Raw genomic sequence first — 14,239 nt, forward strand, 5'->3', positions numbered from 1 at the left:
TCGACAATTATATCAATCACAGCCTGCGAAAACAGCTTTTTGAACGTTTGAAGCTCAGATAGACCCGTAGCGCTCGATTCAGAGGATTTATAGCGTAATTTGAGCAAGGGTTCGTACGCAGGGAGCTCAGGGAGATGATTTTCGTCGAATTCGGAGGAGAGAGGAAGATGCTCAGTTGCGACAGGGCGCAACGCAGTTTCTGGTCGATTTCGAGCTTTTTTTTTCGTGATTTTAGGGTCAGTAGCTGGAGAAGGCGCTCTTTTCTCTTCCCAAATAGTAACAGGCTTGCGCACACGCTGGGATTTGCGTGGTATCATGTCAAAATAGCCTTATTGAGCGTCAGAATTTGAGGATAGAAATTTGAGGTGGTTGCGGCGAAATGATGCTAAAATTCTTGGCACGCTAAAAGGGATCCAAAACGCAGCACAAGGGATAGGTACGTTTGGAGCGTCGAAGAGTGAATTGGCCATGCTGCACTGGAGCCATGAGGAATGAGAGTCGACCTTTCCCCTACTTAGAGAGTTACCAGTAAGTAGTTCTAGGTCGGTGGAGGAGGCAGAGACTTTTCTCTACGACGCGGTAAAAACCAACAAGAAGCAGGAGCAAGAATATGTCACTTTCGAGAATCCAAAATACCATGGTCCTAATCGGCCCACTGTGGTCTATCAAGAATCGTTTCATGCTTGGTCTCCTTACATAGCCCCATAAAAGGGTAGCACCCTCTAAGGAAGTGCTCTCAGGCCCTATCTCCACAGCCGCGGGAGCCAGCTCATGTAAGCTCGTAACTGTACTCGATTATCGATACTACATACTCTATAACCAGCCGTTATCGATCCTAGAGTATCTCAAACTTTACGAAGGCTTCAGATCGGTCCCAGGTACATCAGTAGCAAGCGCGGAGACGCTTCAAAAAGCAGAGCCCGTGCCTGCAATGTCGTTCCGTAACTCGTGATGCACCCTGTCCTGACTGCCGCCACTGAAAAACATTAGCAGGATCTCCCTTCCCTCCATTGAAAAAGTTAGGAGCTTAAAGCGGCGTGAGGTGGCATGCCCGATCGGGTAGCCGCCGAAACAGATTCGGTTAAGTGCCGCCATAGGTGGCATCACGGCTATGGGGGGCTACTTTAGGGGCTGGTTCCCCAAGAAGGGCTCCTGTGGTCCTGATGATCAGCTTTTGTGATACCACACTCGCACCACTGACACCAGGCTTGCGAGGATAGCGATGATAGCGATGATAGATGATAGCTCAAAGTGTGTGACGCTTCATAGATGATGTAGCTAACTCAAGATTACTGTACAACATGGGAAGGGAGGACAGACTAAGTGCAGTCCTTGTCTAGTGGATTTCCAGAGAGCATTACATTCATGCTTCTACCCGCCCAAGATCTGATCAGCAGAGAACAATCAGAGCTCACAACTCATCCTCCATTCCAAACATGGTCAGCAGGTCCGACAAGCTTGATACTCTGCTTCAGCGCATCTCTCCTCTTCTCCGATTCGGACCGCTTCAGTCTGTGCTTCGTGTCATCGAGAACATGGATCATTTGTTTTCGACCATTCTTGAAAGCGCCTATAACTTCGGTCGGGCTGATTGAAATGCTGGGATGCCTTTGTGCCTGACCGTCTTTATCCTTCTTCGTCAGCGTCTTCGCAGGAGCAGAAGACCGTTTCGGCTTCTTGCCCCGCTTCGGTGCTTCCCATACCGCTGCTCCATATTTCTGATATGCACTCGTGGGGATTGCCAGTTGCTTTTTTCGACCTCGTGGCTGCTGTTCCTCTTCTTTGCTCTGACCTGATGACATCGACAGCTTACTGATCTTATCGTAAACGGATGAAAATCCTTGCTGGACGCTGGACTTCCTCGACACAGTTGAGTGTTTGCGATCATATTCCTTTGCCGTCATCATGCCTGGGTATTTGGCAGATGCCGCCGACATGACTCTTTTTCTTTCTTTCTTGGAACTGTCACGTTTATTCTGCATCTTCTGGCGCACATAGGCTATGACGGATTCTTTTACACCAGTGTATATCACGAAGTCATCAGATGAGGAAGAGAATCGACTCTGGGATCTTTCTTCTCCTACGGGCGGTTCCAAGTCGTTCGTTATCCGTACAACTTCTCGTACTGTATCTCTATTTCTCCCGACAGCCAGTGGAGCAGGTACCAAACTCCCGTCAATGACGTCCGAGGTCCTTGGTGAAATCTCTGGAGTCCATCTAGTTGACTCATACGAGACTGCTCGGAAATCAGAAGACGCTTGCGGTGGAGGTGAAGATGTCCGCGGTAAAGGCGTCGCCTCAACGACGTGCTGTCTCTTGTTTCGGAGATTTGTTGAAAACTCCTTAAAGCTTGGCGCGCTTCGACTGTCAGCAACTGATGGCGCTGTGATGCCCGACATCGTTGGCCATTCGGGAGAGACCAGATCGGATTGAGGCCAAGTCTGGGAAGCCAGTGTGCCAACGCTCTTTTCAGAAGGAATTGACTTTGGAGATGGGGGATCTTCTAGACGACGACGAAGAAGAGCCGAAATGGTTTCTTTGTATGCAATCGGCTGTATGACTAAGGGCCTGGGTTGCTCCTGCTCATGGCTGTGAGCTGAATAGCTGTCAACATTTCCATTGTACCCGCTATCAGCACTATAGACACTAGAACTTCTTCTAGGACATTCGGGTAGCGGCTTGTCCTTGTCTGCTGCTGGGGAGAATGGTGACGTCCTAGACGACGGCACTAGAGAGAATGGTGATATCCTGGCCGACGACGCTGGAGGCGGTAAAGGTTTATTAATGTCCGCCGCTGGAGAGCATGGCGATCGGCTAGATGATCGTGTCTCGGGTGGCACGGCCTTCTCCATGCCTTTGAGCGACCTTGATGGCGATGGGGGAGGTGGAAGCCTTTGGGGTGATCGAGGTGGTCCAAGCATTATTTCAATTCGGCAGAGCGTGCTTGTGAACCACTGTTATGACCTCGATGAATGAGACCCTTATATGCTTAGCAAAGATTGATGTCTTGCGCCCTCTGCGGTATTTCTCTGTCGACGGTTTGGAGTCCATGACTGTACCACGGTAGCTTTTCTTGGTCATGTTAAACTTGAACAAAGGCACCTTTGTCATTCACGAGGCCAATGTCAAGTCATAGCCGGATCCGGCAAAGCGGCGAACCTGGAAGGATAGTATATTATTCAAGGGTTAGCTACCACTAAACGGAGGTGTCGTGAGCATTCTGCAGCACTATTGAATGATGGCGTGGAGTACCGAGTGTAACTGGGATTATGCATAGGCCGCACAATATGGGCTCCGGGTATCTGCATCTTTTATGGATGGCGAGATTTGCATTGTAGGAGAGATGACTGGTAGAAATCACAGATTACCGGCGCGTCGAAGATCATCCCTGGTCAGCTCATCTCCATCTCTTCTCAAAGCTCCCAAGCGGCCAATTCGACGTAAGCGAAGAATCGTGTCTTCGTCTCCGAAATGGCTATTATGCTCAAATTCAGGCTCCTTTGCATAAGCCAGCCGAGCCGCATCAACCAAGATCCGTGCAGTCATACCAAACACCCGATATCGTTCAAGGGAACGTAAGTGATCCGCTGCAGCTCTTTGGGCCTCTGTTCTTTTTGGTAGTGTGATAGCCTGATTGGTGACAGGAACAAAGAAGTTATGCATGCGCCAACGGCTTTGATGCCAATCCGTCCATTGGCCTTCATACCAGTCACTGGGCTCTCCGGGTAGGTTGGACTGCGTAGGATCGTCTTTTGAGGAAAGGAAATTATGAAAAGGAGCTGAGAAAACTGCAGCGACTTCTTTGGCGTCAAGTCTTGGGATGAGCGTTTCTGTGACGTTCGCATCCTGCCCCGTGCGTTCGTCGTGAGAATGCAGAAATGCTACACAGGGTCGTACTACCAATTCCGTCTTGGCCAGGTTGGTCGGGAGTTCACATAGGTGCTCCACCTTGAATGGTGGTGGCAGCTTAGATTCTTGCATGGGTAAGCCAATCTCTTCGGCGGCCTCACGACGTGCCGTCATGAAAGCTGTTTCGCCTTCTTCAGATTTGCCACCAGGCAATGCTGCTTGGCCAGAGTAAGACTTGAGCGTGCTGGATCGCATAGTAAGTACCACGCGCAGAGCTCCATGCGGGTCCGCAAACAGCAGTATGAGCACGGCAGCACGCCTACTTAATGGCATGCTGGCCCAACTTGTGGATGGTGGAACATATCCTCGTAGCCGAGCAAGAACCTGCTGTAAGTTTTTGGTTATTTACGTCTATTCATTCTTGTCGTGCCCAACATACCAGGGACGCTTGACTCAGCGGTGCCATCATGCAATACGAAGACAGTAGCTGGTGGGTGAGAGTGTTGTTGACACCGAGGATGGACTGGTGAACGTGAGTCCGCAAAAGTAAATGACGAGTGGAGCCATCTGTAGCCGAGGAAAGATCGCCAAACATGGTTATTGCATCTGTTATCCAAGTTTGGGGGCCAAAAGTCAACCTCAACCGCCCGAGACCTTCATATTTCTTTCATTTACATAGTCATATTTGACCAACGGCGCCAACTGATCTGTTTTTCAAGTATCTCAGTAGAGATGATACATACTCCCAGACGGAACAGGTCTTCCGTTTCTCCACAAAGATATTCTCGTGTGAAGCATCTACAAGCCTTTGGTCTTCTGCACAATCAAGACCCAGCTGAACAGACAACTTCACGTTCACCTTTACTCGGTTGTTAGTCGACTACGCTCGTGGTTTCAGCATTGTTATCGCATTTGAGGCATTCCAGCACATCTCTGTCATTTGCAGATGAAAAGTTATTTTTGCTTGAGTTAGTGCTAGAATGAGGTTGAAGGATGATGAGATTGAACCTTTCGTTATCCAAGGAATCGATGGTACTGTTGTCTGGAAATGGTGTCTATCCCCTTGCTCGCACTTAGGGAAAAGCCGGTGATAAAATAAGATGTGCTAATTTGCTTTGCAAGAGTCACGAGGGCAGTGGCATGGAATCGATGGCAACAGCCTAGAAGGAAATGGTGGACCAAGCCTCAGTCATGTATCTGGTTAGTGTTAAATATTGCTTCTTGCTTTTCTTGTTGCACTGAAACAGGTTGTCTGCGGGATATCGATGGCGTTCATACGGTCTATAGCTTTCAATCTACACCCATCCGGCTTGCAACAATTTAAGGATTTAGTGTGATTAACGACCATGGTGTCTTACTGATGTATACTCCTAGGCTATGGGAGTTTTTCAGACAATGAACCAGTTTGGTGAGTCGATCCTTTGAAGAGCTGTGTAGGCACCTTGCCTTGAAAAGTGATGGGTACCCAGGAAATTGAGATCGCAAAATAAGGATTTAAGGACCTCAACACATCATCATAGCCAGTAATGTGTGTGTATTGATTGTGTAATCCATTTCGACTCCCGTTATACAATGAGCAGCCTTTCCGCTGTTGACAGACTTGCCTTTTAGTGCAATGGTTTGAACGCCATGGCCGTGGATAATAGATCAGCACACCCCAGACCCATATGCATAGAACTGCTTCCATCAAATGCCAAATACTGATACACGACATTAGTGACCACCTGGCCAATTCAATAGTCATGGTAAGGCTCATAACCATAACTTTGCGAATAGCCTGTCATTGTGTTTGATTGCTGTGACCACCCTGCTCCACCTCCAGGTGCTCTCATTCTTCGCTCTGCCAATCATGTTAGTGAATTACTCGCATCAGGAACAGAAAGGGTGGCAGCCTACCTTTCTCAAAATCTCCCCACCTCTTCATGGTGATCTTGCTACTATCAAACTCGCCCTCATACTCAATGCCCGCCTTCTTCGTCTTTTCTCCCGCCGTCTTCCTCGTCTCCCCCCAACTGAAATCATCAAACTTCCAGTAAGCGTAGGCAGGAAGAACGAAATTCCATATTGGTAAGGAGAGCAGATATATCAGCATCCAGACGACGTATGACCAGCGATGCGCAGTAAGTACAATCAGCACGGCTGGTAAACCCAAGATAAGTGCAAGCAGAACAAGCGGAATGACCGGAACTGGTTTTCTGATGAACGATATTATGATGAGGTAGAAGGTGAATGTGATGGCAGCAGGTAAGACCAGGGTACCGACAAGTTCGATGAAGACCACGAACTGCATACTGAAGCAGAAGGTGCCGCAGAGATCTCGAACCAGTACCAGCTCCATCAGATTGTGCACCGTGCTGTTGATCCATCTTCGTCGCTGCGAGAGAAGGACTTTGAATTGTTCCGGTACTGTTGTTTTGCAGACTGCCTGCGGTACAAAAACTTGTTTTCGTTTCGGAAAGGTCTTTAGCATCAAAGTCGACAGATATCGATCCTCACCAAGCAAATACAAATTCTTCTTGTGTAGGGTGTCGACCACGTTCTCCGAGTAGTGTTCCACAACATCCGGATTGGCGAGGATTGGTACCCAATAATTCTGACCACCTTTCGGTGCCTTGATTCGGTACATGCAGAAGCATCCAGGAAGACAGGTGACACCTCCAAAGACGGACTCGAAGGACTTTGAAAGGTGATGGGAGATGAAGTATTCGAAGACCTGAATCATAGACACCCAGCTAGCTCTCTTGTTCGCGATCTTGGTTTCACCACACAAGCCCATGATGTCAGGATCTTTGACCATAGCAGATATCATATGTGTCAAGCTGTCCGGGAAGACTTTTGTATCCGCATCCACCATGAGTACAATCTCGTAGAAATCTGGCGACATGCCGGTAATCTTCCACAGTCCGTTGAACATTTCAAATTCCAGCTCTGTCATACGTTCGTCAAACATCACTTTCTGGAGAAAAGACATGAGGATGATCTGGCTATCTCGTTTGCCCCTGTTTCCAGGCTTGCTCTTTTCGGACTCATCAGGAGTACCGCACTTCACAACGACCATCATGGGAACACGCTGTTGCTTCTCCGGTGGGATTGCTGATGTCTCGCCATAATCATAGAACCCAGCATAAACTTTGGCCATGTTGTGACGCTTGGATCCACTAGCAACGGCCACATACGAGAAAGCCTTAACATCCTCAGGTAAAATGGCATGATCGCCCATCATGCTAAGACAAATCTCGGGCGTGCTCAGCTCTTCTCCTTTGCCTTTGATCATACCGTCGCAGACAACAAGAATGGCTTTATGGCTGTTAGGATAATCTGTCGTGGCAATGGAGTCAAGTGTGGTCCTCAAGCCTTCAGCACCTTCTGAGTAGGCAGTGACAAGACAGATAGCATGTGCTAAAGGATAACCAAACGGCTGCCACTCAGGAGGTGGTTGAGGTACCACAGCTTCGTGAATAAAGCCTTGCGGTCCTGGTCCATCAAGATCCGTCATGACGCTCGAATACCTCTGGTCTTGACTGGAGAGCATTAAGCTTGATTTGCTTGCTGCAACACTTGCTCTGTTAGGAACATCGAGTGTTCCTTGACTTTGACTGCGGCTATGCTGATAGATGGAGGGTGCCTGTGTTAGACGAGCTGCTGAACTTTGACTCGCCATTGTCGTAGGCGGAGTACGATTTGTCTTGTTGCTGCGATCCGCTGCATATGGACTTGTGAACCTAGATGTCTGCGGGAATAGAGCACTGCCACGCTTACTGCGTCGATCCAAACCGTTTATGGTACTGGCAGGATCAGTGAGACGAGGAGCAGGTCGGTAGATGTCATCAGACCAATCCTCAATCTGCTTCTGTCTTTTCTTTGCATTGGATACTTGTGATGTCTTGGATGCTGCAAACCTTCGGGAGAAGAACCACTGGAAAGCAAGAGCCAGGAAGAACTTGACCAACACAATAGCGAGGATGAAGACCAGAGAAACATAGAGAACAACCTTTGAAGCAATGCAGCCAACCGTCTCGGTATCAATGGAGCCGACTCGAATGATCTCTGTAAGACATTTGCCCATCCGTTTTCCTGGACCTGTCTGGAAAGCGAGGGTGATGTCGACCCCTTTCACTGCGGGGTTTTTTCGAAGCTCGTCAAACTGTGTAGGATAGGCCACTTGGCTTGTATTGAACCAATCTAGTAGGTCCAAGTCGAGCACACTTCCCGAATAAACCATCAGATTTCGGCTCGAATTACGAATGTCTTCCCAGGTAAAATAGACCTCCCCAGAGCTCCTAAGCCCGTAAAATGCATCACGGGCTTTCCCTGTGGTATGGCAGGAGTACCCAAGATAGTATGGTATCGTAGTGTTTGGCTTGCTCGAGCCGTCTTGATTGAATGATGTGCAAGGAAAGTACCACGCCAAGTCGCCTTCACTGTTGGTAGGCACGTCAGAGCCAGGAGCACGGGTGATGAGACCTTTGCAGGCTCCATTCACATTCTGGAAGAAGAAGCTGCCGTCCTGACCACCATATTTTTGAGGTAAATCGTAGAGCACATTCGCGTTGAGCGTTATTCCTCTGGCAGCAGGATGTTGTGATCTTGAAAGATCATAAGCAGAACCATGAAGGATCATATAACCACGGTCCACTTTGTTGACCTTCAGCCGTAGCCCTGGTGCTCCACAAACGGCTTGCGTAAACCCAAATGTCAGGAAGCCTACGAATGCACAAATCAAAAGGATGATGCTCAGAAGTCCCATCTTCTCTCGCCACGCTCTTCTCTGTGCCTTGGCCGGCATGCCGAAACACTGTAGCACGAAGTCTGGACACCAGAATGTGACGATGGCGCAGTAGACATTCCATAAGCTTGGAGGCCTGATGGTGTCCAATTCCTTCTGCCGCCGCTTCTCCTCTACAGTCATCTCCTTCTTTTCTCTTCTGGCCAGCCTCTTCTGGGGATGCTTTCGACCAACTGGCTCGATTTTCCCAGGCTTTCTGACTTGCCGGTCATCTTCAGTGAAAGAGGTTTCTCCCAGGCTTTGTTCTGGTTTTATCGCTGTACTACCCGAACTGACCGTCCGCGACTCGGCATGGTCTTCCACAATAGGATCGTTGCCGGTTGTAGAGGGAAAAACTTCCATTTTCTGTGCATGCTTTCGATAATGATAATTCGGGTGGTCGGGGTCAATGCGATTTCGCTCGGGTCGAATCAAAGACCTCTTACGACCGAACTCAGCGTTGCCACCTCCTGATGAAGCCATCATGAGATCTTGATCACCCGCAAGAGGAGTCGGAGATGGCAGTGGCTGCGGTATTTCTTCCCGATGTCTCCGTTTTGAGGGCGTGTACGCAGAGTTTGGACTGTCAGGATATGCTCCTGCTTCGATATCTTGAGGGCGGCGGGAAGGAGAATCTCGATACGGCGAGCCGGACGAGGTCGTCTGGGAGCTGACATGATGTTCAAGTTGCGCCCCTGGAATGTCAGAATTCTTTGCCACTAATTACATTCCGCAAAGTCCACGGAAAGAGCTCGGGTTCTCACCTCAACTCCGTCCTTAAGTATCTACTTGATTTCAAGCATATACAAATATCTGCTTCTTCTTATCTGGCAGATGTTGGTGGAAGTGTCAGAAATGCTACCATTATCTTCCCTCAGCTCTTTCGACAATACTGCGACCAAGGGACACACAGAAGCGGATTAGGTGTCGACCGAGACGTTTCTGCTTGTAGCAAGCCGCAATGAGTGACGACCGAGAACCTGTCTGGAACGCAGAGGCAACGAGGGTATCACCACAGCTTGGACGACCGGCGGTCCAATCAAGGCTGAAATAGAGAGCGAGATGCCTCTAACTTTGGACGATGATACCGTACTATGCGACTTATGCCAAGCGAATGGATGGTGTACACCTGAAGCTGGAACGAGTGGTTGGTAAATGGAGTGTAAACACCAATGTTTGGTTGGAGACGGGATGCAGCATGAAGAAACAGGCTCGTAGTAGGCCGTCTCTTCCGCCCACTTGCAAATTTACTGATACGGTAATGGGAAAACATAGGGGGGTTCAAGTGGGGGTTGGATCTGGCAACAAAATTAGCGGGTGACTAACAGCTCCTGATCACTAGCTCATCACTATCTAGGCGCATGGGATCCGTACATAGTAGCTGGCCGAAGAATTTGGGGGCATCCTTTTGGTTGGTGCCATGCTTTCACTTTGCATGAGAGCCGCGAGAGGGGTTGCCATCAGTCACACCGTTTCCCTTCTAGATTGGTTAAGCCGCCTAGTCTTTTGTGGGCCTCTGGTGCGGCTGATCTCACCCCCTGCTCGCTGCACAATGCAAGCTAGATCTAACTATTTCTAGCACTATTTTGCTCGTTGCTAGGGAAGAGCCACCATTAAATCCATGGTTCTGCTCAACCTCTGCTTCTACGAGTACCTTTAGTTACCGTCGTAGTATACTTTTAGTTGTCCCTATACCTTGTGTATCACTGCGCGAGAGAAGGACACGAACTTCCTCTTCCAAAGAAAATAATAGAGTGAGAAGACTCTCCCAACCATTCACCACAAGATTTTGGCCACCTCCTGTTGAGCTTTAAGGTCATTACCGAATCCGAGACCGAAATCGTCCCTAACCCTCTTGTCGTCATCAGTGTTGCCACTGATTCGCGGCCTTATCCATGTCGACCAAATTTGAGCCAACTCCCACAAAAGTACGCTTAGTCTTACCTACTCTGTGCCTGTCAGGTAACCTAGAGGTGCCTCGTTCCGATCTGAAATGTAACCTAGAGGTCCTTATTCAGATCTTAAAAGGCTTCAGGTTTAGCTCATTACCGTAACAGGTCAGCAGCCCACAACATAGGTAGTACTCTGTAAATTTCGCTGGAAAGTCCCTCCAAAACAAATTAGGAGGGGTATGTAGTAGGACACTAAAGTGAACATAATTAGAACAGATGTGTCTGGAATAACTCAGTTCGTACCACGTAGTAGGGACAATAGTGGCCCTCGTGGCTGTGGCTTTCAAGGGGCAATGGTATTTAAAATTTTTATCTCTATACGAGCCAGGTTGAGGATTAGGTCCGGCCGAAGGAAAGCCAACTTAGTCCAAAGTGCTCGTAGCATACACACATAATTACAAACTGTAGCACAAGTATTATTTTTCTATTCTCCTTGACAAATCTCAATCGACGTTCGATGTCCATGCATTCGAAGAAGTTTCTGATAGTCTGGAGTTTTCTCATATCTCTGGCATGAGAAACAAACCATTGTTTATACTTCGCGGGGCCAGGCGCCGAACTAATTCCAAGCCACATCCAGGATCAGACTGTCACCGAGACACCCCTGTCGATTAGGACGAAGAGGCTGCGGCTTCTCTACATTAACGGTCGAAGGGGTGGTGTCACCACTCAGTTGCCATACTCGGTCATACAGGCTCCTTAACTTCTTTGAGACCATCTTGCGCATGCCTTGTGTCGATTTCAAACCTCGCACGACGAATACAAGGAGATAACAGACTGATTGAGCTTGAGCAAAGGAGGGGGGAAACAAAATCGGAGCAGATACTGGTAGAAACGTTGTTGTATGTAACGAAATCCTTCAGTGTTTGAGCGCAGCTTTCTTAAACGCTACGCATGTTCTGATAGTATGGCTGTACTAATTGGCCCTAGGCTTGTTGAACATATTTAGCTGCTGTGAACGAATTGCTTTCGTCTGGTCAGGAGCAAACCCCCCTACCAACAACGGATGTCCAAACCAGTCCTTTCGTTCTCATTTCTAATATAATAACCAAGTCCGGATGCGTGCTCTACGAAGAGCTTTACCACAATTCGAAGAAGGGGCCTGTCGAAAAGACTCCTAAGCCTTCCAACGTCGGAATGGCTACCAAAGACCATAGTGAAGCATCTCAAGATTCTAACTCTACATCTCCATCTCTTCCTTCGAAGACATCACTCAAGTTCTCGTTACCTTCGTTTCCAGCACAAGGATCAGAAGCCTTCTTGCCTCTTCAGGAGACGTCTAAGCCACAAGACGTGCAGGTCTCGTCATATTCAATCTCGCGGAAGCCAGTAACCATACCAACAGTAGACCCAAGCGAAGGCACGTACGTACAGGAGAGCCCGTTGTCAGCAGTGCATGTGCACCCTCCATCGGACTGGTCTCGACCGGAGCCATCTTCCGTCCCTATCGAAGACCATGGATCGCAGATCTCTCCCTGTCACTCGAGGAATCCCTCAGGCCGTCAATCGATAGATGATTACCCCATTCAGCCGAACCCGCTCAAAGCTCCGCCTTATGCTCAGGAAATGCCTATTCGCACAATCGGCTACACAGCGAGTTCCAATTCTGCCAATCGTGCACCACAAATGCACAGAAGAGGCAAAAGTCTCCCGGATGCACCAGGACAACTGCCTGCTTCGACATCTTCCCCTACGCGGCTTGTACCAAGTATTGCGAGGGACGCTAATCCGCAGTCTGACTATTTTCAGCCACTTCAATACCATCACCAGACGTTCGAGCAAGGCTCATTAAGGCCATTTGACAAGCGGGCCTCGAAGGTCACGATGCGCTCTACATACTCAGATGGCTCATCCAATAGTGATCCAAACCTCCGGAATGAGCACCTCGCGCCTTCAATTATGCGCAACAGCTTTGCCGGCAGATTACCCCGTCCAGATTCCGCATATTCCTCAATTTCCGATGTTGCTCAGAGCCGCGGTCGCTCTCCTCAGATGTCGCCGAACAGCTACGCACGAGCCTCACCCACACATTCCGCTACCCGGTCCACAGATAACCGGCCGCTTTCCTATGTCGACTTACTGAATGTGCCATATCCCCAGCCTCCTCCTGTTTCAGCTGATCACCTGGACAATCCGAAACTGCGGACGGCTATTGGCAACAATGCCTCGCTTTTATCTACTCGGCAGACCTTGGAGATGTACCGAGCCAATGTTAAAAAGACCAACGATCCTGCTATCCAATACGAATTTGCCGTTTTCATGATCAGTGCTGCACAAGAAGTACCTCCGGACCCCGAAAGTGCATCATCGTCCGAGAAATCTTATGGGTCTACTCATGGTGATCTGCTGAAAGAGGCACGACAGATCCTCCAACGGTTATCCGATCGGTCATACCCATTCGCGCAATACTACCTGGCAGACGGATACTCGTCTGGACTGTTTAGCAAGGGGAAGGAGGACTATGAAAAGGCTTTCCCACTATTTGTGTCTGCATCGAAACATGGACATGCAGAAGCAGGTTATCGCGCAGCGCTGTGCTACGAGTTTGGGTGGGGCTGTCGTGTGGACGCCGCAAAAGCAACGCAGTTTTACAGACAAGCGGCGAGCAAAAACCACCCTGGTGCTATGCTTAGGCTCGGAAGAGCATGCCTGGTCGGAGACATGGGCTTAGGGAAGAAGTATAGGGAAGGTGTGAAATGGCTGAAGCGGGCCGCGGAGTCTGCCGATTTCCAGTACAATTCTGCTCCGTATGAACTAGGGCTTATGCACGAAAGTGGTTATGGGGACGGCATCTTTCGAGACGAGTCCTATGCGGCCCAGCTCTTCACCAAGTCTGCAGACCTCGGGCACGCAGAAGCTAACTTCAGGCTGGGCGATGCTTATGAACACGGGAAACTTAGATGTCCGCGCGATCCAGCGCTCAGTGTACATTTCTACACTGGGGCAGCGCAACAAGCGCACCCTCTGGCAATGATGGCGTTGTGCGCATGGTACATGGTGGGCGCCGAGCCAGTGCTGGAAAAAGACGAAAATGAAGCATACGAATGGGCCAGAAAAGCTGCCGAGACGGGTCTTTCCAAGGCAGAATATACTGTTGGCTTCTTCACTGAAACCGGGATCGGCTGCCGACGGGATCCTTTGGAGGCCAACGTGTGGTATGTACGAGCAGCAGATCATGGAGACGACAGAGCCAAACATCGAATCGCTGCTATTCGAGCCGCTGCCACAGGTGCCAACCCTGTCACCGCAGCCCTGCCGAAAGGGAAGGCCGACAACACTAAGCAGAGTGCCGGCTTGGGCATCAACGGTACAGGTAAGCACATGTTAGCTTTTGTGGCATGCACGTTGCTGATCAAGCAATAGACACCGACAAAGCCAAAAGCAAGAAGTTTGGCATCTTCTAGCTCTATCTGACCAACATTGGATAATAATGGGGTAGATGGTCCTTTCTGCCACCGCCTCTTACAGAGGGGATCACTCTTCGACGCTTGCTGATATCAAAGCATCTCAACAAGTTGCAGGAAGGCATGGTGATCTCGAACATGGACAAGATCTCTAGCGAAATAGATCATACATTTGAGCAGCAATTTGGGGTATCTGGAAAAGTACGCATGGTTCAAGGAGTCCCTCTGGTCAAACCTGGAGAAGTATGACGATACCATCGCCTTCTCTG

At 49.2% G+C, this 14,239-nt stretch overlaps 4 protein-coding genes across 4 annotated transcripts; 1 reads left to right on the forward strand and 3 right to left on the reverse strand.

The window, feature by feature from the left end:
- Window positions 1–1,418: 1,418 nt before the first annotated feature.
- EPUS_00969 (uncharacterized protein) lies at window positions 1,419–2,921 on the reverse strand (the record flags this gene model as incomplete). Its single annotated transcript, XM_007802527.1, has 1 exon — window positions 1,419–2,921. The coding sequence occupies one exon, from the start codon at window positions 2,919–2,921 to the stop codon at window positions 1,419–1,421; it is 1,503 nt and encodes a 500-aa protein (XP_007800718.1).
- Window positions 2,922–3,357: 436 nt separating this feature from the next.
- On the reverse strand, window positions 3,358–4,182 carry EPUS_00970 (uncharacterized protein; the record flags this gene model as incomplete). Its single annotated transcript, XM_007802528.1, has 1 exon — window positions 3,358–4,182. One exon carries the CDS (start codon window positions 4,180–4,182, stop codon window positions 3,358–3,360), a length of 825 nt encoding a protein of 274 aa, XP_007800719.1.
- Window positions 4,183–5,582: 1,400 nt separating this feature from the next.
- On the reverse strand, window positions 5,583–9,097 carry EPUS_00971 (Chitin synthase D; the record flags this gene model as incomplete). The annotated part of the gene is made up of 2 exons (XM_007802529.1): window positions 5,583–5,689; window positions 5,746–9,097. 2 exons carry the CDS (start codon window positions 9,095–9,097, stop codon window positions 5,583–5,585), a joined length of 3,459 nt encoding a protein of 1,152 aa, XP_007800720.1.
- Window positions 9,098–11,703: 2,606 nt separating this feature from the next.
- EPUS_00972 (uncharacterized protein) lies at window positions 11,704–13,970 on the forward strand (the record flags this gene model as incomplete). The annotated part of the gene is made up of 2 exons (XM_007802530.1): window positions 11,704–13,879; window positions 13,930–13,970. 2 exons carry the CDS (start codon window positions 11,704–11,706, stop codon window positions 13,968–13,970), a joined length of 2,217 nt encoding a protein of 738 aa, XP_007800721.1.
- Window positions 13,971–14,239: the final 269 nt, after the last annotated feature.

The sequence above is a fragment of the Endocarpon pusillum genome, assembly GCF_000464535.1.
Source record: "Endocarpon pusillum Z07020 unplaced genomic scaffold scaffold1719, whole genome shotgun sequence".
Lineage (NCBI taxonomy): Eukaryota > Fungi > Ascomycota > Eurotiomycetes > Verrucariales > Verrucariaceae > Endocarpon > Endocarpon pusillum.